The sequence below is a fragment of the Engystomops pustulosus genome, chromosome 3 (assembly GCF_040894005.1).
Source record: "Engystomops pustulosus chromosome 3, aEngPut4.maternal, whole genome shotgun sequence".
NCBI lineage: Eukaryota > Metazoa > Chordata > Amphibia > Anura > Leptodactylidae > Engystomops > Engystomops pustulosus.
Genome location: NC_092413.1, coordinates 208034972 through 208061340, shown reverse-complemented (window position 1 = coordinate 208061340; position 26369 = coordinate 208034972). Strand labels below are relative to the sequence as shown.

The window sequence follows — 26369 nt, the reverse complement described above, 5'->3', positions numbered from 1 at the left end:
AGAACAGAGTAATAAAAGTTATAACAATGCATAACTGATATAATTTATTTTTAAATTTTTTTCGTGATTTTGAATAGGTTTATACCGTATATAAACAATAAAAGGACAAAGCAATAATAATTCACAATAATTTCATCATTCTTTTCCCTTCCCTCTCTATTCCCCCCCCCCCCATCTTTTAACCTGTGATGGGACAATCCTGTGCCCAGGTGGTTATATTTATTTTTACTTCTTTTCATTTTTACCTTTTCTCTTTCCTTTTTTTCCCCATCGCTCATCTTTTCCTTCCTACTTTCAGGTTTTTTCACTTTCTCCTCTCCCACCACCTTCCTCCTATTTTTTTTTTTTTTTAATTAATCATTTTTTTTTTAATTACTTTTGGATCTTAATTTGAGATGTTTTTGCAAACTTTGTTGGGTGAGAAACGCCCAAACTACAGAGTGGGGTAAATTACTTTCTTGGTTACTAATATCTTTTGATGTGTATTTTTATTTATATTGTAAGGGAATTTAATCTTTCCAATACTGATCACTTTCCTTTAAATTCATAGGTCTTAAAGTAATAACTTCCTTGTAAAGTATTTTTTTCTGTATTTATCATTTCTCAGCCCAAAGAATTTTGTGAATTTCCTCTCCACTCCCCGTGTCCTGCACATACATCTCCATACACTGATCTTCTCTCCAGTCATAATCAATTTTCTTACTTTTCTTAATTTTTTGGTTCTAGAGCCACATGAAGGAGTAGATTTATTCTTTTCATCCTATATACATGCCCTCTATTTTAACCTCTTAGTGCTACGCGCCGGATAATAATGATCCACGCCGTTTTAGTGCGTCCTGGAGCAGATGCCGGTTCAGCTCTTCTTTGGAGATGAACCAGCATTGGTAAACATGGGGTGTCAGCGGTAACCTACTGCCGAAATCCCCGTATTGCACTCCCATCACAGGTGTTAAGCCTTTAAATGCCTGCAGGGGGATTTCCTGCTCAATTTCGCCCTCAAAGCATTTTTGGGGGGCTCCGATTGGTGCCATGGCTACTCTGGTCTGAGCCAAGACGCCAGGGCTGTCCATAGTAAAATGACTAAGGTCCGGTTTGTGACCTGTGCATCAGCCTAGGCTGACAGGTCTAATACCCTGCAATGGTTATTATAATGAACAAGCAATCGAACGATAAGTTGTTCATGTCCCATCAATAAAACCCCCCAAAGACTTGTTGCAACTTCATATAAAATATAAAAAAGTTAAAAGCCCCATACAAACCCCATATATAAAAAGGTATAGACATATCTATAATAACTAGTACAACAAAACCAAGTCCCTATTAAAAAGTGAAAAGAAAACATAAGACACATTAAAAATTATGATCTTTCCTTAGCTTGTCCCATATAAAATGCAATAAGCAAATAAATAACAAAATTGTAAAGCAGAAAATGACCTGCAAAAAACAAGCCCTGAACCTGCTATATAGAGCGTTAAGAGTTCTGCCACTTAAAAAATGGTGATGATAAGATTCTTCTCCCTCCCACAGTAGGTTTTATTCTACAAGATTAGTAAAGTAAGCAAAAATATAGAAATTTGGTATTGCCCCATTTGTGCTGACCTGTAGTATAAATCTAACATGTTAATTTGGGTCTATAGAGGAACACCAAAAATAAAGTCAAAATTCAAAAGACAGAATTCATGTTTTTTCTACAAATAAGTTATTAAATTTTCAGCAGTAGCACTTAGCCCCCACTCCAACCTGGTAGCGCTGAAAAATGCATCTCATTCTGCAAAAAACAGGACCTTAAATGGCAACATTAACAGAAAAGCAAATATTTTATAGGTCTCAAAAGTGCGTCCATGAACCAAATGTGGGGCGTCTCCGTATTTGGGAGAAATTGCATAACAAATAAGATGGGTTTTCTCTTTTGTTAATGTGTAAATTTTAGGGCTAAATGAACTTATTACTGACAGAAATCGGACCTTTCTAAAATTTCCATCCATTTTCTATTAATTACTATGAAGATCTCAAAGGGTTAATCTTCCTAAAAGCAGTTTCTGATAGCTTGAGGGGTGCAGAATTTAAAATGTAGTGATATATAGGGGGGTTTCTAATATTACATATTTTACATCTCATTAAAAACAATGATCCCTCAAAGTCTATTCTAAAATTTTCTTGAAAAAACTGAAAATTGAAGTCCAATTACTTTTTTTTTAAGTCGTGTGACATCAAAATAAAATATCCAGACATTTAAAAAATTATGGAGAACATAAAGGAGACGTATGAGAAATGTTATATTATAATTAATTTAGGTGTTAGTTTTGGTGGTTAGTGTAGGGTCTCGCAAGAGATGGGGCCCCTTGACGTGGGTTGTGAGCTTAAAACTTCATTGACCCATTTTTGAGTTGTGGATTTTGTGCCACAATATTTTAAAAATAAGTCAAAGGAGTTAACCAAGACCTCATCATTTGGTGAAAATTTTGTGCATCGTGTTTTGTTGGGTGTGTTGGGGGCGGAGGGAATGAGGGATAATTTCAATGTACACACAAGTGTATCCTTGCAGCTTGATTGCTCAATGACACGGTCTGCACAGACTGGTGTGGTTGCGACACACGGCATTATATATAAATATGGAGGTCTATCTAGAAATTCAACATGTGAGGAGCTTAATATTTAGGTGTTTTTGTATGAGAGCTAGATACATTAAAGGGGTTGGCCACTGTAGAAGCAAAATTTCAAAACTAGTTCCAAGTTATTGTAATAAAGTCCCCTAATGTCCCAGTGCCATAACTAATAATTTTTTGCTTACAATCATCTATTTCCAAAATCTGTCAGCATTGCAGAATCTTTTGCTCCGTCCGTAATAGGCGTCTGTTGGGGAGTCACATGACGCTTTCATCCGGTACCACGTGCGTCAGTGATTCTCCCTGCGGACGCTATATTATACTTCTGGTATCTTACTTATGGTAAACATAAAATTATTATTTATGGCACATTAGGGGGACTTATTACAATAACTTGGGACTTACAAAGTGGCCAACCCCTTAACCCCTTATCACCAATGCTTGTTTTCAGGTTATTGACCAGACTCGATTTTTGAAAGTTGGCGCAATTGCGCCAAAATCAGATCGCGTGCGCCAAAACCCCCTGTGAAATGCAGCGCTAATTGGAAATGCGGTGTGCAGACTCTTAGTAATTGTGCCCCATTGTACTTCACATTAGTTGTAAAATTTAAGTAATAAGTTTTGTGTTTCATTTACAAAAAATGGAAATATGGCAAAAAATTCGGAATTTCTTTTTATTTTCACAGTTTGAAATGTTTCTAAGTTAGTTATCAAGAATATTGGGTAGTTCAACTAACATTTTTGGAATGTCTGCTTTATGTTGGGATGATATTTTATGCATCCTATTATTTTTAATGAAAAATCGCCAAAACTCACATTTTGAGGGACAACTCAGCTTTCAAGTGACTGAGAGACATAAATATTAGTAAAACCCCATAAATTACCCCACATTAGAAACTACACAGCTCTACGTATGTAAAAAAAAAAACTACTATTAAGTCTATTAACCCTTGAAGAGTTTCACATGGATTAAAACCAAATGGAAATGTGATTTGGAAGCCTTTGCATTTTTTGGGGGGAAAAATACATTAATTTAGGCCAAAAATTACACTTTCATAATGAATTACATGATAAAATGCTCTGCAGAGTTTGATGCCCAATTCCTCCCAAGTACCGATACCCCATATGTGATGGTAACTGCTGTACGGGCGCACGGCCGGGCATAGGATGGAAGCAGCGCCATTCACAGCAGATTTGTATTGTCACATTGTACGGGCTATGAAATATTTATTTCTTTGGTAATGTGAACATATGAGGCTTATTATTTGCGGGATATGATACAATGTATAGATAATTAATTTTGGGGGTCTGTAGCTCATTCATGAGATTTTATAAACTATTTCAAGGGGGACACAAACAAAATCATCCATTTTTATTTTGTATTTTTAGCACTTTTTTTTTCCCGCTCTCCATAACAAAAATAATATTTTATCTTTGTTCTCTGGTTCACTAGTGTTATGTTGATACCTCATTTATATAGTTTCATAGCTTTTGTTGTACTGAGTAAAACCAATATTCGAGTAAATCACGTTTTTTATTTACACTATCGATAACTTCTCAATTTTACTGAGTAAAACCAATATTATTGAAAATCGCCTTGTGTTTAGTATCGATAACTTTTCAGGGCCACAACTTCTGTATTTTTCTGTTGACAGATCTGGTTGGGGCCTTATTTTTTTTTCAAAAAGAGTTGCTCTTTTCAGTCTAAGGCCCCTTTCACACTTGCGTTTTTCACGCGCGTTTTCTGCGCGTGCTTTTGACGCGCAGAACTTGCATTGCACTCTGACCCATTGTAACCAATGGGTCTTTTCAGGCTTGCATTTTTTTTCCCGTGCACACGCGTGTTTTTTTAACGCGTGTTTAAATCTCGACATGCTCTACTTTTGCAAGTCACGCGCGTGAAAAACGCACCATACAAGTCTATGGAGATGCATCAAAAACGCATTGCACTCTGAGACACTTGCAAGTGCAATGCGTTTTTCACGCATCAATTGCCATAGAAAAGATAGAGCTCAGCCCTGAGTCCATTTCACGCGCGTTCTCTGCGCGTGAAAAACGCATTGAAATTGCTTTGAAATTGCATCAAAAACGCGCGTGAAAAACTGAGACACTGAACAAACACTGACTGAAAACTGATTGCACTCTGATGCAAAATGCGCGTTTTTCACTGACCAAAAACTGATCGCACCCTGATCAAACTCTGACGTGATCTGCCCCTGTGGAAGGGGCCTTACTTGGGCGGGTAACTTTTTTGATCACTTTTTTTGTGGGTATTTGATGAAAAATTGTATATTACGTGAAGTTTCTCATGTTTTTTCTTTTACGCTATTCACCAAACGGGTTCGATATTTAGATTTACTGTACAGATTAATACAGACACAATTATAACAAATATGTACTTTTTGTGTTTTATATACTTTATTTATATTTTATATGTAACTGGGATGATTGAAGGACATAATTATTCTAAAATGATTTTTAGGAGTTAAGGAGTTAAAGGAAATCTAATTTTACATTTTCATGCTGTTTAGAAATATACTTTGATCATTTAATTTTGCTAAAAAGTAATAAGAAAAGGTGAAGTCAACTATAAAGGTCGGGGACCTTCCGGCTGGCCACTCCTATCCGTCACCATATCCCAGCGACTACAATGAGAGATTGGGATGGATGGGAGTGGCCGGCCAGAAGCCCCCGAGTGCAGCTTCTGTGCCCCTGTAAACAAACTGGGGTACGGATCAGACGGACCATGGCGCGGGACATCAGCAGCAACGGAGGAGGTGAGTACATTTTTTTTTTTTTTTTTAAATAAAGCCCTAATTTATTGCTAATCTCAGATAACCCCCTTGTCACAAAGCTCCAGTGGGATGTAGAGGATTTGAATGAAGGAAGGTTCCTGCCTGCCGGGTGATGCCAAAGTCACTTATCTTGATGTGGTGGTATTCCATATCCATCAGTAACGCAACGTTTCACTATAACCTCTAGAATCCCGACCTAAAAAAGTAGAAGACGCCATTAGGTAAATCTGGTTTACCTGAATTGCAAAGTATGTATCTTCAAATTTATATCTTCAAATATCCACATCAAATTTCCAAAAAGTTTGATTTGCCTTTTTTTTTAGTCACCGGAGATTAAGTCTCATGATGCCGCATTGTCCCGCCTCCAAACTCTCTCCAATACACCTCTTTCCAATTTTGGATATTTCCCCTGTCAAAAAAAAGCTTGGATTAAATTGGCCACAGCAGCCATCTTATTAGCAATACACAGTTATATGAAAATTAACAGTAAATTCCTCCCTATTCTAAGAGGAAGTGAGGTCAAAAAAGACTACCTGCCACTCTGCACCACTACCCTCTCTCTTTACCCCAAACTGCCACCTCTGGTTCAAGGGCAACACTGAGAGCAGCAATGGCCAACTCTACTCCTTTTCCGAATCCCTGGGACACCACCCAGCGGGAGCCCAAACCGCCATGCCCAAGCCCCCCAAATTAAAAAGGTAAGCCCTATCCATCAGGTATCTTTGTACCCCCACTCCACCAACTCCAAGGACCTTGCTTTTCCCTCACCGCTCCCCAGCTGTCATGACATAACGTACCCCTCCGACCCTTTCTCTCCCTACTATGAGGGCGAGTTGGGGGACTCCTTTGCCTATTGCCTTAAAATGGCTGACTGGTCTTCTCTCCCCTTACGGCTATCCCATACCTCCCCTCGACAACTACCGCTCTACTCCCCCTGACTACCAATCCCTCCCACCAGGCTGCGTCATGGCGGCCTCCCCTCATCTTCAGCAGTTTGGCCTCTCCTAAATCTGCAGCATCAGTTCTCTAGAAGATCTAGAAGGATCTAAAGGATTCAATGCCACAAAACTGACTCGTCAGACATGGGCAATAGACCTGATGCAACTCACATCAAACTTGCGCTCCGAGACCAGTTCAGTGCCAGTTCAGGCCCAGTCTGTGAGTGTTCAGGCGGTCATGCGATGTGAGTTTGATGCGAGTTGGTCGCATCAGACTCTCTCGTGGGCATTGCAGAATCTCAGACACACTTGTATCATGTGGGGAACATACTAGTTCTCCAATCTCCAGTAGAGCCTTTGGTTCGGCAGCGATTACTTTCTAAGAGTATTGACAAAAATGCACCATATATACTGGAGTATAGCAAGCGGCTGACATCCTAGTGTGTGCGAGATTACCAGATTCTTACCGCATAGTAAACACGCAATAAAGCAGGTGTTTTTGTAATGCATTTTAAAACGTTTTCAAAACGCACAGTGTGAATGAACCCTTATTGATGGAAATGGCAAACGGACACAAATGTGACATTTTGGTCAAAACCCGACCTGACAAGTAACTAGCGCTGTTTCTAGTAGAGTGGGTGTTCCCGCCATTACCATTTACCTCTATGGTCTACTCTGCAGCAATCTCTATTATCTCCTGAATAACCTGCAAACTGTGTCTGATGAAGGTCACATTCACATCTATTTGCTATTCTCATCAATAAAAGAACTAAACTTTTGGAATCGCCATCAATGGGACCGAATTATATATTGGGGCTTATTTACTAAGGTTCACGGACTGTTTGCCGTTTTCGGGATCTGCACAGTTTTGACAGGTATTTAACAGGGGTTAAATAGATAGGATTGTGCGCCATTTTTTTGTTCCTCCTTTCTTTTGATTTCTTTGTATAATAAACCACGCCCCTTCTCACACCCTCCTGCCTAGATCAATGGCTTTTGCGCTGTATATTCTCACCATGTACAATGCCCCATTCTCCCTACCCCTCTTATTGTAATCGTTTTCTCTTATCCCCCTTTTATTATGAACCCCCTCTCTGCTCCCTCTCATTGCCCCCGCTTCTCTGCTCCCCTTCCTTATTATGCCCCTTATCTGCTTCCCCTCGTATTGTGCCCCCCTCTCTTATACAGAGATATACAAGTGCAGATGGTAATGTCCTCCCTGGGCCCCTGGGCCATAGGGGGTAATTCCCATACAAAGAGCCCAAGTCTATATACAAAACATTGGGATTGGAGGCTTGGCACAGAATGTACATTGTGGCCCCACAGCTTCAGGTTACACCCATGTCTCTAGTCTAGACCTTTCACACAACTCATCAAATAGAGACCCCATCCTGCTCCTAGGGTCTCTAAGAGGATGTCATCAGTATGGTCTAACCGGTGCCCATTACCATGACATTAGCACATTAATCCTCTCTGTTTGTGGACACAAGTCCATTACTTATAGTGTAATTCTATTACCCCTGGTGTCCTCCACAGCCTCCAGGAGAAGCTCCTCACCCCGGGAAGTCTGACATTTACATCTGACTTCTCCTTGTCTAGAAGACAAACCCCAGTCCTGAGCAGAACCAGAATCTCTTAATTTATACAAACACATTTCAGTACATCATTTTTATAATTTAATATTGAGGCCTCAAACATTGGGACCAGGAGACTCCTAGGTGATAGTAACGTTGGGTCACCTGGTAACATCTTAATGAATATATATATATATACATCACTACAGACAATAGATGATGTCACAGCTTATCCCCTCCCCCGCCCTTTACAATGAACTCTATATAGATAACACTGACCCATCATTACATCACTACTGACAATAGATGATGTCCCAGCTTATCTCCTCCCCCTTCCTGTACAATGACCTCTATATAGAGAACACTGACCCATCATTACATCACTACTGACAATAGATGATGTCCCAGCTTATCTCCTCCCCCTTCCTGTACAATGACCTCTATATAGAGAACACTGACCCATCATTACATCACTACTGACAATAGATGATGTCCCAGCTTATCTCCTCCCCCTTCCTGTACAATGACCTCTATATAGAGAACACTGACCCATCATTACATCACTACTGACAATAGATGATGTCACAGCTTATCTCCTCCTCCTCCCTGTACAATGACCTCTATATAGATAACAATGGCCTATCATTACATCACTACTGACAATAGATGATGTCACAGCTTATCTCCTCCCACTCCTCCCTGTACAATGACCTCTATATAGATAACACTGACCCATCATTACATCACTACAGACAATAGATGATGTCACAGCTTATCTCCTCCCCCTCCCTGTACAATGACCTCTATATAGATAACACTGACCCATCATTACATCACTACTGACAATAGATGATGTCACATCTTATCTCCTCCTCCTCCCTGTACAATGACCTCTATATAGCTAACAATGACCCATCATTACATCACTACTGACAATAGATGATGTCACAGCTTATCTCCCCTCCCTGTACAATGACCTCTATATAGATAACACTGATCCATCATTACATCACTACTGACAATAGATGATGTCACAGCTTATCTCCTCCCCCTCCCTGTACAATGACCTCTATATAGATAACATTGACCCATCATTACATCACTACTGACAATAGATGATGTCACAGCTTATCTCCTCCTCCTTCCTGTACAATGACCTCTATATAGATAACACTGACCCATCATTACATCACTACTGACCATAGATGATGTCACAGCTTATCTCCTCCCCCTCCCTGTACAATGACCTCTATATAGATAACACTGACCCATCATTACATCACTACTGACAATAGATGATGTCACAGCTTATCTCCTCCCCCTCCCTGTACAATGTCCTCTATATAGATAACACTGACCCATCATTACATCACTACTGACAATAGATGATGTCACAGCTTATCTCCTCCCCCTCCCTGTACAATGTCCTCTATATAGATAACAATGACCCATCATTACATCACTACTGACAATAGATGATGTCACAGCTTATCTCCCCTCCCTGTACAATGACCTCTATATAGATAACACTGATCCATCATTACATCACTACTGACAATAGATGATGTCACAGCTTATCTCCTCCCCCTCCCTGTACAATGACCTCTATATACATAACACTGACCCATCATTACATCACTACTAACAATAGATGATGTCACAGCTTATCTCCCCTCCCTGTACAATGTCCTCTATATAGATAACAATGACCCATCATTACATCACTACTGACAATAGATGATGTCACAGCTTATCTCCCCTCCCTGTACAATGACCTCTATATAGATAACACTGGCCCATCATTACATCACTACTGACAATAGATGATGTCCCAGCTTATCTCCTCCCTCTTCCTGTACAATGACCTCTATATAGATAACACTGACCCATCATTACATCACTACTGACAATAGATGATGTCACAGCTTATCTCCTCCCCCTCCCTGTACAATGACCTCTATATAGATAACACTGACCCATCATTACATCACTACTGACAATAGATGATGTCACAGCTAATCTCCTCCTCCTTCCTGTACAATGACCTCTATATAGATAACACTGACCCATCATTACATCACTACTGACAATAGATGATTTCACAGCTTATCTCCTCCCCCTCCCTGTACAATGACCTCTATATAGATATCACTGACCCATAATTACATCACTACTGACAATAGATGATGTCACAGCTTATCTCCTCCCCCTCCCTGTACAATGATCTCTATATAGATAACACTGACCCATCATTACATCACTACTGAAAATAGATGATGTCACAGCTTATCTCCTCCCCCTTCCTGTACAATGATCTCTATATAGATAACACTGACCCATCATTACATCACTACTGACAATAGTTGATGTCACAGCTCATCTCCCCCTCCCTGTACAATGACCTCTATATAGATAACACTGACCCATCATTACATCACTACTGACAATAGATGATGTCACAGCTTATCTCCTCCCCCTCCTTGTACAATGACCTCTATATAGATAACACTGACCCATCATTACATCACTACTGACAATAGATGATGTCACAGCTCATCTCCCCCTCCCTGTACAATGATCTCTATATAGATAACACTGACCCATCATTACATCACTACTGACAATAGATGATGTCACAGCTCATCTCCCCCTCCCTGTACAATGACCTCTATAATGATCGCTTCAGAAAGCTTCATTTTCATATTGCAATTTTGAATGATATGCAAAATTTTGCAATAAAATAAAACTGTTGAAAAAAAAAAGCTTCATTTTCTGGAATGCACAGGCGCCCATGGAAGAAGGTGAGCATTATGATTTTTCCCTGAATAACTAAGGATGCGGTTACACATACCACTAGAGCAATGGGGGTGGGCCTTGGCTCAAATGCTTTTGCAGAACCATGAGTAGTGCAAGAGATCGAGGACCGCAGAGTTGAGACCAAGTGCCTGATCCCGTGGAGTTTAAATAAAAGAAGGCAGCGCCACTTCTATTCATTTTTACTTGTATACCAAACACATGTCCAGTGAAACACATGCGACTGGTAAGCAATGACAGATGTTTTTTTACTGGAAACACTAATAAAATCGCGCCCAGACATGGCTCTCTGCGCTAGCGTCACGTGTGACTGCACCCTTTACCATTAAACAGGACTATTTGGGGCACTAAACCAATCACAGGTCCTTATAGAGATTCTGTGTACCATATCCCCCTGACAGGTTCCCTTTATATACTGACAGCAGGAAGTGCAAGCCCTCCTCCATATCCCCCTGACAAGTCCCCTTTATATCCTGACAGCAGGAAGTACAAGCCCTCCTCCATATCCCCCTGACAGGTTCCCTTTATCTCCTGGCAGAAGGAAGTACAAGCCCTCCTCCATATCCCCCTGACAGGTTCCCTTTATATCCTGGCAGCAGGAAGTACAAGCCCTCCTCCATATCCCCCAGACAGGTTCCCTTTATATCCTGACAGCAGGAAGTACAAGCCCTCCTCCATATCCCCCTGACAGGTTCCCTTTATATCCTGACAGTAGGAAGTACAAGCCCTCCTCCAAATCCCCCTGACAGGTTCCCTTTATATCCTGACAGCAGGAAGTACAAGCCCTCCTCCATATCCCCCTGACAGGTTCCCTTTATATCCTGACAGCAGGAAGTACAAGACCTCCTCCATATCCCCCTGACAGGTTCCCTTTATATACTGACAGCAGGAAGTACAAGCCCTCCTCCATATCCCCCTGACAGGTTCCCTTTATATCCTGACAGCAGGAAGTACAAGCCCTCGTCCATATCCTCCTGACAGGTTCCCTTTATATCCTGGCAGCAGGAAGTACAAGCCCTCCTCCATATCCCCCTGACAGGTTCCCTTTATATCCTGGCAGCAGGAAGTACAAGCCCTCCTCCATATCCCCCTGACAGGTTCCCTTTATATCCTGGCAGCAGGAAGTACAAGCCCTCCTCCATATCCCCCTGACAGGTTCCCTTTATATCCTGACAGTAGGAAGTACAAGCCCTCCTCCATATCCCCCTGACAAGTTCCCTTTATATCCTGGCAGCAGGAAGTACAAGCCCTCCTCCATATCCTCCTGACAGGTTCCCTTTATATCCTGGCAGCAGAAAGTACAAGCCCTCCTCCATATCCCCCTGACAGGTTCCCTTTATCTCCTGGCAGCAGGAAGTACAAGCCTTTCTCCATATCCCCCTGACAGGTTCCCTTTATGTCCTGGCAGCAGGAAGTACAAGCCCTCCTCCATATCCTTCTGACAGGTTCCCTTTATCTCCTGGCAGCAGGAAGTACAAGCCTTCCTCCATATCCCCCTGACAGGTTCCCTTTATATCCTGGCAGCAGGAAGTACAAGCCATCCTCCATATCCCCCTGACAGGTTCCCTTTATATCCTGACAGCAGGAAGTACAAGCCCTCCTCCATATCCTCCTGACAGGTTCCCTTTATATCCTGGCAGCAGGAAGTACAAGCCCTCCTCCATATCCCCCTGACAGGTTCCCTTTATCTCCTGGCAGCAGGAAGTACAAGCCTTCCTCCATATCCCCCTGACAGGTTCCCTTTATGTCCTCGCAGCAGGAAGTACAAGCCCTCCTCCATATCCCCCTGACAGGTTCCCTTTATCTCCTGGCAGCAGGAAGTACAAGCCTTCCTCCATATCCCCCTGACAGGTTCCCTTTATATCCTGGCAGCAGGAAGTACAAGCCATCCTCCATATCCCCCTGACAGGTTTCCTTTATATCCTGACAGCAGGAAGTACAAGCCCTCCTCCATATCCCCCTGACAGGTTCCCTTTATATCCTGGCAGCAGGAAGTACAAGCCCTCCTCCATATCCTAATGACAGGTTCCCTTTATATCCTGGCAGCAGGAAGTACAAGCCCTCCTCCATATCCCCCTGACAGGTTCTCTTTATCTCCTGGCAGCCGGAAGTACAAGCCTTCCTCCATATCCCCCTGACAGGTTCCCTTTATATCCTGGCAGCAGGAAGTACAAGCCCTCCTCCATATCCTCCTGACAGGTTCCCTTTATATCCTGGCAGCAGGAAGTACAAGCCCTCCTCCATATCCCCCTGGCAGGTTCTCTTTATCTCCTGGCAGCAGGAAGTACAAGCCTTCCTCCATATCCCCCTGACAGGTTCCCTTTATATCCTGACAGTAGGAAGTACAAGCCCTCCTCCATATCCTCCTGACAGGTTCCCTTTATATCCTGGCAGCAGGAAGTACAAGCCCTCCTCCATATCCTCCTGACAGGTTCCCTTTATATCCTGGCAGCAGGAAGTACAAGCCTTCCTCCATATCCCCCTGACAGGTTCCCTTTATCTCCTGGCAGCAGGAAGTACAAGCCCTCCTCCATATCTCCCTGACAGGTTCCCTAAATATCCTGGCAGCAGGAAGTAAGAGCCCTCCTCCATATCCTCCTGACAGGTTCCCTTTATATCCTGACAGCAGGAAGTACAAGCCCTCCTCCATATCCCCCTGACAGGTTCCCTTAATATCCTGACAGCAGGAAATACAAGCCCTCCTCCATATCCCCCTGACAGGTTCCCTTTATGTCCTGACAGCAGGAAATACAAGCCCTCCTCCATATCCTCCTGACAGGTTCCCTTTATATCCTGGCAGCAGGAAATACAAGCCCTCCTCCATATCCCCCTGACAGGTTCCCTTTATGTCCTGAAAGCAGGAAATACAAGCCCTCCTCCATATCCCCCTGACAGGTTCCCTTTATCTCCTGGCAGCAGGAAGTACAAGCCTTCCTCCATATCCCCCTGACAGGTTCCCTTTATGTCCTGGCAGCAGGAAGTACAAGCCCTCCTCCATATCCTTCTGACAGGTTCCCTTTATATCTTGACAGCAGGAAGTACAAGCCCTCCTCCATATCCCCCTGACAGGTTCCCTTTATCTCCTGGCAGCAGGAAGTACAAGCCTTCCTCCATATCCCCCTGACAGGTTCCCTTTATATCCTGGCAGAAGTAAGTACAAGCCATCCTCCATATCCCCCTGACAGGTTCCCTTTATATCCTGACAGCAGGAAATACAAGCCCTCCTCCATATCCCCCTGACAGGTTCCCTTTATGTCCTGACAGCAGGAAATACAAGCCCTCCTCCATATCCCCCTGACAGGTTCTCTTTATCTCCTGGCAGCCGGAAGTACAAGCCTTCCTCCATATCCCCCTGACAGGTTCCCTTTATATCCTGGCAGCAGGAAGTACAAGCCCTCCTCCATATCCTCCTGACAGGTTCCCTTTATATCCTGGCAGCAGGAAGTACAAGCCCTCCTCCATATCCCCCTGACAGGTTCTCTTTATCTCCTGGCAGCAGGAAGTACAAGCCTTCCTCCATATTCCCCTGACAGGTTCCCTTTATATCCTGGCAGCAGGAAGTACAAGCCTTCCTCCATATCCCCCTGACAGGTTCCCTTTATCTCCTGGCAGCAGGAAGTACAAGCCCTCCTCCATATCCTCCTGACAGGTTCCCTTTATATCCTGGCAGCAGGAAGTACAAGCCCTCCTCCATATCTCCCTGACAGGTTCCCTAAATATCCTGGCAGCAGGAAGTAAGAGCCCTCCTCCATATCCTCCTGACAGGTTCCCTTTATATACTGACAGCAGGAAGTACAAGCCCTCCTCCATATCCCCCTGACAGGTTCCCTTTATATCCTGACAGCAGGAAATACAAGCCCTCCTCCATATCCCCCTGACAGGTTCCCTTTATGTCCTGACAGCAGGAAATACAAGCCCTCCTCCATATCCCCCTGACAGGTTCCCTTTATCTCCTGGCAGAAGGAAGTACAAGCCTTTCTCCATATCCCCCTGACAGGTTCCCTTTATATCCTGACAGTAGGAAGTACAAGCCCTCCTCCATATCCCCCTGACAGGTTCCCTTTATATCCTGACAGTAGGAAGTACAAGCCCTCCTCCATATCCCCCTGACAGGTTCCCTTTATGTCCTGACAGCAGGAAATACAAGCCCTCCTCCATATCCTCCTGACAGGTTCCCTTTATATCCTGGCAGCAGGAAATACAAGCCCTCCTCCATATCCCCCTGACAGGTTCCCTTTATGTCCTGAAAGCAGGAAATACAAGCCCTCCTCCATATCCCCCTGACAGGTTCCCTTTATCTCCTGGCAGCAGGAAGTACAAGCCTTCCTCCATATCCCCCTGACAGGTTCCCTTTATGTCCTGGCAGCAGGAAGTACAAGCCCTCCTCCATATCCTTCTGACAGGTTCCCTTTATATCTTGACAGCAGGAAGTACAAGCCCTCCTCCATATCCCCCTGACAGGTTCCCTTTATCTCCTGGCAGCAGGAAGTACAAGCCTTCCTCCATATCCCCCTGACAGGTTCCCTTTATATCCTGGCAGAAGTAAGTACAAGCCATCCTCCATATCCCCCTGACAGGTTCCCTTTATATCCTGACAGCAGGAAATACAAGCCCTCCTCCATATCCCCCTGACAGGTTCCCTTTATGTCCTGACAGCAGGAAATACAAGCCTTCCTCCATATCCCCCTGACAGGTTCCCTTTATATCCTGACAGTAGGAAGTACAAGCCCTCCTCCATATTCCCCTGACAGGTTCCCTTTATATCCTGGCAGCAGGAAGTACAAGCCTTCCTCCATATCCCCCTGACAGGTTCCCTTTATCTCCTGGCAGCAGGAAGTACAAGCCCTCCTCCATATCCTCCTGACAGGTTCCCTTTATATCCTGGCAGCAGGAAGTACAAGCCCTCCTCCATATCTCCCTGACAGGTTCCCTAAATATCCTGGCAGCAGGAAGTAAGAGCCCTCCTCCATATCCTCCTGACAGGTTCCCTTTATATCCTGACAGCAGGAAGTACAAGCCCTCCTCCATATCCCCCTGACAGGTTCCCTTTATATCCTGACAGCAGGAAATACAAGCCCTCCTCCATATCCCCCTGACAGGTTCCCTTTATGTCCTGACAGCAGGAAATACAAGCCCTCCTCCATATCCCCCTGACAGGTTCCCTTTATCTCCTGGCAGAAGGAAGTACAAGCCTTTCTCCATATCCCCCTGACAGGTTCCCTTTATATCCTGACAGCAGGAAGTACAAGCCCTCCTCCATATCATCCTGACAGGTTCCCTTTATATCCTGACAGTAGGAAGTCCAAGCCCTCCTCCATATTCCCCTGACAGGTTCCCTTTATATCCTGGCAGCAGGAAGTACAAGCCCTCCTCCATATCCCCTTGAAAGGTTCCCTTTATATACTGACAGCAGGAAGTACAAGCCCTCCTCCATATCCCCGACAGGTTCCCTTTATATCCTGACAGCAGGAAGTACAAGACCTCCTCCATATCCCCCTCACAGGTTCCCTTTATATCCTGGCTGCAGGAAGTACAAGCCCTCCTCCTTATCCCCCTGACAGGTTCCCTTTATATCCTGGCAGCAGGAAGTACAAGCCCTCCTCCATATCCCCCTGACAGGTTCCCTTTATATCCTGGCAGCAGGAAGTACAAGCCTTCCTCCATATCCCCCTGACAGGTTCCCTTTATATCCTGGCAGCAGGAAGTACAAGCCCTCCTCCATATCCTTCTGACAGGTTCCCTTTATATCCTGACAGTAGGAAGTACAAGCCCTCCTCCATATCCCCCTGACAGGTTCCCTTTATATACTGACAGCAGGAAGTACAAGCCCTCCTCCATATCCCCTTGACAGGTTCCCTTTATATCCTGGCAGCGGGAAGTACAAGCCCTCCTCCATATCCCCCTGACAGGTTCCCTTTATATCCTGACAGTAGGAAGTACAAGCCCTCCTCCATATCCTCCTGACAGGTTCCCTTTATATCCTGGCAGCAGGAAGTACAAGCCCTCCTCCATATCCTCCTGACAGGTTCCCTTTATATCCTGGCAGCAGGAAGTACAAGCCCTCCTCCATATCCTCCTGACAGGTTCCCTTTATATCCTGACAGTAGGAAGTACAAGCCCTCCTCCATATCCCCCTGACAGGTTCCCTTTATATCCTGACAGCAGGATGTACAAGCTCTCCTCCATATCCCCCTGACAGGATCCCTTTATATCCTGGCACCAGGAAGTACAAGCCCTCCTCCATATCCTCCTGACAGGTTCCCTTTATATCCTGACAGCAGGAAGTAAAAGCCCTCCTCCGTATCCCCCTGACAGGTTTCCTTTATATCCTGGCAGCAAGAAGTTCAAGCCCTCCTCCATATCCCCCTGACAGGTTCCCTTTATATCCTGACAGCAGGAAGTAAAAGCCCTCCTCCATATCCCCCTGACAGGTTCCCTTTATATCCTGACAGCAGGATGTACAAGCTCTCCTCCATATCCCCCTGACAGGTTCCCTTTATATCCTGACAGTAGGAAGTACAAGCCCTCCTCCATATCCCCCTGACAGGTTCCCTTTATATCCTGACAGTAGGAAGTACAAGCCCTCCTCCATATCCCCCTGACAGGTTCCCTTTATATCCTGACAGCAGGATGTACAAGCTCTCCTCCATATCCCCCTGACAGGATCCCTTTATATCCTGGCACCAGGAAGTACAAGCCCTCCTCCATATCCTCCTGACAGGTTCCCTTTATATCCTGACAGCAGGAAGTAAAAGCCCTCCTCCATATCCCCCTGACAGGTTTCCTTTATATCCTGGCAGCAAGAAGTTCAAGCCCTCCTCCATATCCCCCTGACAGGTTCCCTTTATATCCTGACAGCAGGAAGTAAAAGCCCTCCTCCATATCCCCCTGACAGGTTTCCTTTATATCCTGGCAGCAAGAAGTTCAAGCCCTCCTCCATATCCCCCTGACAGGTTCCCTTTATATCCTGACAGCAGGAAGTAAAAGCCCTCCTCCATATCCCCCTGACAGGTTCCCTTTATATCCTGACAGCAGGAAGTAAAAGCCCTCCTCCATATCCCCCTGACAGGTTCCCTTTATATCCTGGCAGCAGGAAGTACAAGCCCTCCTCCATATCCCCCTGACAGGTTCCCTTTATATCCTGACAGCAGGAAGTAAAAGCCCTCCTCCATATCCCCCTGACAGGTTTCCTTTATATCCTGGCAGCAAGAAGTTCAAGCCCTCCTCCATATCCCCCTGACAGGTTCCCTTTATATCCTGACAGCAGGAAGTAAAAGCCCTCCTCCATATCCCCCTGACAGGTTCCCTTTATATCCTGGCAGCAGGAAGTACAAGCCCTCCTCCATATCCCCCTGACAGGTTCCCTTTATATCCTGACAGCAGGAAGTACAAGCCCTCCTCCATATCCCCCTGACAGGTTCCCTTTATATCCTGGCATCAGGAAGTACAAGCCCTCCTCCATATCCCCCTGACAGGTTTCCTTTATATCCTGGCAGCAAGAAGTTCAAGCCCTCCTGCAGGTCTGTGAACAGAAAAATCTAACGTTACCATTTTTGGAATGAAGGACCCCATAAAGCTACAAATACATATTTGTTACAGTATTTCCTAGGGGTGGGTGAACATAGTTACTGTTATTTCGGGTTACTTGTTGCCAGGGCCAATACTTTTTCTTTTGCCATGGTAAGATGACTAAATAAAATTTCCATTTCTCCAGTCACAGAATGTAATAACTGTACATTGTGGTCTCTCCTCGGTATATAACGACCCCCTCTATATATTGTATATGGCAGGTATATAACGACCCCCTCTATATATTGTATATGGCAGGTATATAACGACCCCCTCTATATATTGTATATGGCAGGTATATAACGACCCCCTCTATATATTGTATATGGCAGGTATATAACCACCCCCTCTATATATTGCATATGGCCTCAGGGACGTCACGTGACCGAACGCGCTGCTTGAGCGGATCCTACACATTACGTTTCCCGCTTCGCTTCACTGACGTTCTTGAACTCTGCGAGTCTCCGTAGTGGCCGCGGCCGAGCTTACTGCGCATGTGCCCTGTCTGACAGTCGCATGGGACAAACATGGCGGCGTGCAGGAGGTCATTGCTACTGATCCGGTACCGGGCAGGTGAGATTATGGACGGAGGTTCTATAGAACGTGTATTAGTAGCGGGAGGCGCACAGAATCGTCTATACATTATATATGCACGTCATACACTGGGCACGCCCCCTCTGTCTCTTGGTGGATATTATGTTATTTATTTTTACTTTTCACAATTAAAATGTCATTGTCCCTGTGCTCTGAGGACCAGGACTGTCTCCTTCTGATGCGGGTGTGTGTTGTACGGGGTGAGGGTTTTTATTAAGAATTTTATTTTATTATTTTATTAAGATTTTTTTATTTTTTATTTATGGGTTTTTTTTATATGTATTCAGGGGCTTGATCTGATTTTCTGATAATTCTTAAAGTATCTTCACTGCCAGATTTCAATCAATCGTGGTGATTTAGGCTATTAGGGCAGTATAGGGAGCACTGTGTGGGTAAATATGAGGATGGCTTTTGGGCCCCTAAACCCCATTGGCTAACAACGACCCCTTTCTTTATTCAGCAGTATAGATAATAGTGTTACTATCCACGGCACCTAAGCTTAACGGTTACATTTAAGGATCAGTGTCCTCTCCATTTCTGACCATTGTACCACAGTGTGATCTGTAATTTACTGTATAACTGATCCTCTATCTATCTGGTTTTTATCCATCCACCTATCTATGTATCTCATATCTATCATCTATTATATATATATAATATATATTTATATGATCAATCTCCTCTATTTATCTTTCTATATCATATCTATCTATATCCATCTATCTATGTTTCTCATGTCTTATCTATCTATTTCATGTCTATCTATGTATCCATCCAGCTATCTATGTATCTGATATCCATCTTATAATAATAATAATTCTTTATATAGCACACACAGATTACACAGCGCTGCACAGAATTTGCCAAATTGGTCCCTGTCCCCAATGGGGCTCACAATCTAATCAACCTACCAGTATGTTTTGGAGTGTGGGAGGAAATCGGAGGACCTGGAGGAAACCCACGGAGAGAACATACACTCTTTGCAGATGGGACTTGAACTCAGGTTCCCAGTGCTGCATCTATTTCTTATTTATCTATCTATCCATCCATTCACCTATCTCATATCTATCTGTCTACGACAGTGGTTGCGAACCTATGGCACGGGTGCTAGAGGCGGCACTCTGAGCCCTCTCTGTGGACACCCGAGGCATCACCCCAGAATACATTTCACCAGACGGGGCTCGTAGAATGCTGACCCAACGATTCTTCCTGTACACAGGGAATCTGGATAGAAGTACACATTTGCTCTCCTCCTTTCTACTGCATTGCTGTCCACAGCAATAAATTACTGCCTAAATTGCTGTGCTGACACTTTGCCATAAATAAGTGGCCTTTGGTTGAAGTTTGGGCACTCATGGTCTAAAAGGTTTGCCATTACTGGTCTATGGGGTTAAATAGAGATTCTGCCTAGGAGTAACTTCTTTAGTTTGAGGAAGATCCTAATGAGAAGCTCAATGGCGAGGTCTAGGTTTCCTCTGATATTTATATATGTTGTCACATCACTGATCACCTCCTTTATTCACCATGTGGGTGATAAAAGGTTTTATTACACCTCATCTTCCCTTTACAGGATTTTTGACCCCTGCCAGACTCCTTAGTGATGGAGAACCTACGACTTTCAAACCGCCCGTGAAGCCACTCATTGTAGATAAAAAAGCATTGCAGGAGTCCCGAAAAAGGTGAGGGGTTTCTAGCCTGTGTCTGCCGAGGAACTACAACCCCCAGCCAGTCCGTAGCACAGCAGAGACCAGACTTGTAATGCACATGAGTAAAGAATGTGATGTTTAAATGGATTGTCCTACAGTCCATAGAATTGGAGATAAGCATCTGATCACTGTGACCCTGACTGATCATGAGTAGGGGGAGCTCTCACTAAAAGTCTATGCAGGAGATTTATCAGAAGTGTCTGAGAGCACAACTGGTAAAGCTGCCCATGGCAACCAATCAGGGCTCAGCTTTCATTTTCCCACAGATGGTTTTATATTGAAAGCTGAGCTCTTATTGGTTTCCATGAGCAACTAGAACAGTCCTGGTCTTAGAGGAAATTTATGAGAAGTGTCTGTGACTGAGTAGATTAGTAAATATCTTATCAGTCCCATATAGATCACTGATTGTCCTATACATGTAAGCGACTGCTGAATTCAAGGAGGGCCCCGTCCTACTGTTTATAATAATTTCTTTATATAGCGCACGCAGATTACGCAGCGCTGCACAGAGCTTGCCAGAACAGTCCCTGCCCCCATGGGGCTTACAATCTAATAGCCTAGCAGTATGTTTTAGAGTGTGGGAGGAAACTGGAGGAAAACCACGCAAACACTGAGAGAACATTGATTGTTGGGTGTTCCGATAGTCATAGACCCTGATTTGTCCTATTCATCTAATCCTCTTACAGACTTCTGAAGCAGCTCCATTAAGTTAAGTTTATACGATTCTCAATCCTACAAACCTCTGCAACAGATCTTCCCTCTTAATGCTTCAAAAAAATAATCCTTTGTGCCTTGCATCTGGTGAGACCCCCTCTGTATGGTGTCATCTGTGCACAGTGACATGAATTCCTTCTTTCTCATCCCTGCAGGTTTTTGAGCCCAGAATTTATACCCCCTCGGGGCAGGAAGGACCCCCTGAAGTTCTACCTGGAAAGACAAGACATGATCGAGAGAAGAAAAGTCATCAACATTCCCGAATTCTACGTAGGTGAGAACATTGTAGCCGGGGACTTGTGTGTATTGATATATATGTTATTACGACCTGGTGGATGTACTCACTCGCTGTGATCTCTGCTCTATACCAGGCAGTATTCTTGCGGTTACAATGGCAGATCCTCACGCAAACGGAAAGAGCAACAGATTTGTAGGCATTTGCATAGACAGATCCGGAAGCGGCTTGGGGGCCACATTTGCGCTGCGAAACGTCATTGATGGACAAGGTTAGTGATCACATTATTTTGGGATATGTATATAGTTATAAACTTATAGTTCCTGTTCTGTAGAGATCACTTATCTGCAGTTATCTTGCATCCAATGGACGACAGGTAACACCTCCTTCCCCTTCTAACCCTCCCACACAATAACTCTTGCATAAGGTCATAGAGCATGCCCTTAACACTCCTCCTAGAAGACTATAGGAGATGGTCATAGAGCATGCCTATAACACTCCCCCTAGAAGACTATAGGAGATGGTCACAGAGCATGCCCATAACACTCCTCCTAGAAGACTATAGGAGATGGTCACAGAGCATACCCATAACACTCCCCCTAGAAGACTATAGGAGATGGTCATAGAGCATGCCCATAACACTCCCCCTGGAAGACTATAGGAGATGGTCACAGAGCATGCCTATAACACTCCCCCTAGAAGACTATAGGAGATGGTCACCGAGCATGCCCATAACGCTCCTCCTAGAAGACTATAGGAGATGATCACAGAGCATGCCCATAACACTCCCCCTAGAAGACTATAGGAGATGGTCACAGAGCATGCCCATAACACTCCCCCTAGAAGACTATAGGAGATGGTCACAGAGCATGCCCATAACACTCCCCCCAGAATACTATAGGAGATGGTCACAGAGCATGCCCATAACACTCCCCCTAGAAGACTATAGGAGATGGTCACAGAGCATGCCCATAACACTCCCCCCAGAATACTATAGGAGATGGTCATAGAGCATGCCCATAACACTCCCCCCAGAAGACTATAGGAGATGGTCATAGAGCATGCCCATAACACTCCTCCTAGAAGACTATAGGAGATGGTCATAGAGCATGCCCATAACACTCCCCCCAGAAGACTATAGATAATGGTCATAGAGCATGCCCATAACACTCCCCCCAGAAGACTATAGGAGATGGTCATAGAGCATGCCCATAACACTCCCCCCAGAAGACTATAGGAGATGGTCATAGAGCATGCCCATAACACTCCTCCTAGAAGACTATAGGAGATGGCCATAGAGCATGCCCATAACACTCCCCTCAGAAGACTATAGGAGATGGCCATAGAGCATGCCCATAACACTCCCCCCAGAAGACTATAGGAGATGGTCATAGAGCATGCCCATAACACTCCCCCCAGAAGACTATAGGAGATGGTCATAGAGCTGCCTATAACACTCCTCCTAGAAGACTATAGGAGATGGCCATAGAGCATGCCCATAACACTCCCCTCAGAAGACTATAGGAGATGGTCATAGAGCATGCCCATAACACTCCCCCCAGAAGACTATAGGAGATGGTCACAGAGCATGCCTATAACACTCATTCTAGAGGACTATAGGAGATGGTCACAGAGCATGCCTATAACACTCCCCCTAGAAGATTATAGGAGATGGTCACAGAGCATGCCTATAACACTCCCCCTAGAAGACTATAGGAGATGGTCACAGAGCATGCCTATAACACTCCCCCTAGAAGACTATAGGAGATGGTCACAGAGCATACCCATAACACTCCCCCTAGAAGACTATAGGAGATGGTCATAGAGCATGCCCATAACACTCCCCCTAGAAGACTATAGGAGATGGTCACAGAGCATGCCTATAACACTCATTCTAGAAGACTATAGGAGATGGTCACAGAGCATGCCCTTAACGCTCCTCCTAGAAGACTATAGGAGATGGTCACAGAGCATACCCATAACACTCCCCCTAGAAGACTATAGGAGATGGTCACAGAGCATGCCTATAACACTCCCCCTAGAAGACTATAGGAGATGGTCACAGAGCATGCCTATAACACTCATTCTAGAAGACTATAGGAGATGGTCACAGAGCATGCCCTTAACGCTCCTCCTAGAAGACTATAGGAGATGGTCACAGAGCATGCCCATAACACTCCTTCTAGAAGACTATGGGAGATGGTCACAGAGCATGCCTATAACACTCCCCCTAGAAGACTATAGGAGATGGTCACAGAGCATGCCTATAACACTCCCCCTAGAAGACTATAGGTAGGAGATGGTCATAGAGCATGCCCATAACACTCCCCTCAGAAGACTATAGGAGATGGTCACAGAGCATGCCCATAACACTCCTCCCAGAAGACTATAGGAGATGGTCATAGAGCATACCCATAACACTCCCCCCAGAAGACTATAGGAGATGGTCATACAGCATGCCCATAACACTCCCCCCAGAAGACTATAGATAATGGTCATAGAGCATGCCCATAACACTCCCCCCAGAATACTATAGGAGATGGTCATAGAGCATGCCCATAACACTCCCCCCAGAAGACTATAGGAGATGGTCATAGAGCATGCCCATAACACTCCTCCTAGAAGACTATAGGAGATGGTCATAGAGCATGCCCATAACACTCCTCCTAGAAGACTATAGGAGATGGTCACAGAGCATGCCCATAACACTCCCCCCAGAAGACTATAGGAGATGATCACAGAGCATGCCCATAACACTCCCCCCAGAAGACTATAGGAGATGGTCACAGAGCATGCCCATAACACTCCCCCCAGAAGACTATAGGAGATGTTCACAGAACACCTTCCTCTAACTGCCCATATTTTGGAACATGCCCACAACACGTAGACTTCTACAGGAGGTGGTCACTGCTCATGACATCCCTACAGGGGTCACAGAGCATGCCCAAAGCATTTTCCCCTAAAATTCTGTTGGTGATGGTCACTCCTCACCTACCTCAATGAACAATGACCTAGTTGCATATCCCCGAGCATGCCCATAACACTTAAAGGAACACTGCAGTCAAAGCTGATTCATTGAATTATACCTTGTAGGGAAGAGCATGACCCCAGATTCTAGGAATATATTGAAAATTAGTTCTGCTCCTCCCTTCGGGTCCCAACATGTAGGATTCATGAATTATCTTTGACTGGAGTGTTCCTTTAACCATAGAAGTTAATGAATGATTTCTGGACTAATAGCTGCCGCCTCATGTAAATCCACAAAGAAAATGTATCGGTATCTGGTTCTTGTTGGTGAAAACAATCCGGTCCATTCTCTATAAGATTAGAGTTGTCTTTATAAGGTATATAGTAACCTCCTTCTATGCCGCTATATACAGTACACCCTCCGCTCATGTCTTGTAGGTGTGGAGATCCGGTATGATATGTACAGTCCCCTCATCCAGGAAATCCAAGTGTTAAAGCTGGAGAAGAGAATCGATGCCAAACTCTTCTACCTGCGCGACGCCCTCCCTGAATACAGCACCTTCGATGTGAATATGAAGCCGGTCCAGCACCTGGACCCAGAAGTCCCTGTGAACGAGGTGAGAAGAGCACAGAGCGTTCCTAGAGAGTAGTCATCAGGTGGCATTACCTATTCCTAGAAATGCCTCTTCTCCCTCCAATATGTAATAGTATGGCCCATTATGACTTATTACATCATGGTCATGACCCTCCCACAGAATCTGAGCGATAGCATGTAGAACCCTTGTGTTTAACCCTTTAGATGCTGCCGTCAATAACCGCAGCACCTAAAGGGTTCCCGGCTTTCAAAACCCTCTGCTGCCTGATTATAACCCCGGCATTCTGCTGCCAGTCATCTCTATGGGACTGCACTTAGACTGTGATTGGATCAGCAGAACATACTAGTCAAATGGTGGACACAGGAACCCTGTACCTGAAGTGTTAAGGCACCTGCGGCTCTGCAGTATGAATAGAGATGCAGTACCTCGACACCACCACAATTATATAGGGACAGTCCTCTGCTGTATGTTAGAGAATATCCACTCCATAGAACAACTAGCTTGTAACATATGGACCTTTCTGTCTCCTCCTCAATAAGATGCGAGTAAAGATGAAGCCGAGACCGTGGTCCAAGCGCTGGGAACAGGAGAAGCACAACATTAAAGGCATTAACTTTGATTACTATCTCCTGGAGAAGCACAAGCAGAGAGCCAAGAAGTCGGCTCAGCCGTGGGTGAAGTTCGATATGTTGAGGGAATACGACACCAGCAAATTAGAGAAGGAAATATTACAGGAAGTCAACCAAAAACTATCACAGTCCAGTAGCAGCGCGTGAGGACCCTCAATATTATTATTATTACATGAATAAATGGTTTATATGGAGATGCAGGGATCGTCTCTTCATAGGTCTTTGGGTTCTAGATCTTAAAGGGGTTGCCTCATGTTTGTTGTCCCCTAACCATAGGATCAGGGATCATCTGACTTGGTCCTTCCCAGAAAGTGATGGATTTCAAGTTGGAGCTGGTGTTCGGTCGTTCAATTACATTCATGCTCCATCATTTAGTGGTAACAGTTCATGGTTTGATTTGGAAGCAAAAATTAAAAGCTTCCCATACCTTATGTTAGCAGTAAATTGTATAGAACAGCATTAGAATTACCAACATACCTGGGTTAGCTCTGTACATGTCATTTCAGAAAAATTTCCAGTTTAATCCTTATGCTAATAAGGCAGTTGGTGCACTTGAGGCATGTCCTTAGTCCCCCCAAGCGCTGCTCTTCCTGTTAGAACCACTAAGCAGGAGACTTGCTCTGGGTGCACCA

General features: G+C 44.4%; 1 protein-coding gene across 1 annotated transcript; it reads left to right on the top strand.

The window, feature by feature from the left end:
- The first annotated feature begins 18715 nt into the window (after nucleotides 1-18715).
- On the top strand, nucleotides 18716-25931 carry MRPL19 (mitochondrial ribosomal protein L19). Its single transcript, XM_072143693.1, has 6 exons — nucleotides 18716-18869; nucleotides 20461-20569; nucleotides 21466-21584; nucleotides 21682-21816; nucleotides 24951-25129; nucleotides 25648-25931. The coding sequence occupies exons 1-6, from the start codon at nucleotides 18824-18826 to the stop codon at nucleotides 25882-25884; spliced, it is 825 nt and encodes a 274-aa protein (XP_071999794.1). The 5' UTR covers nucleotides 18716-18823; the 3' UTR covers nucleotides 25885-25931.
- Nucleotides 25932-26369: the final 438 nt, after the last annotated feature.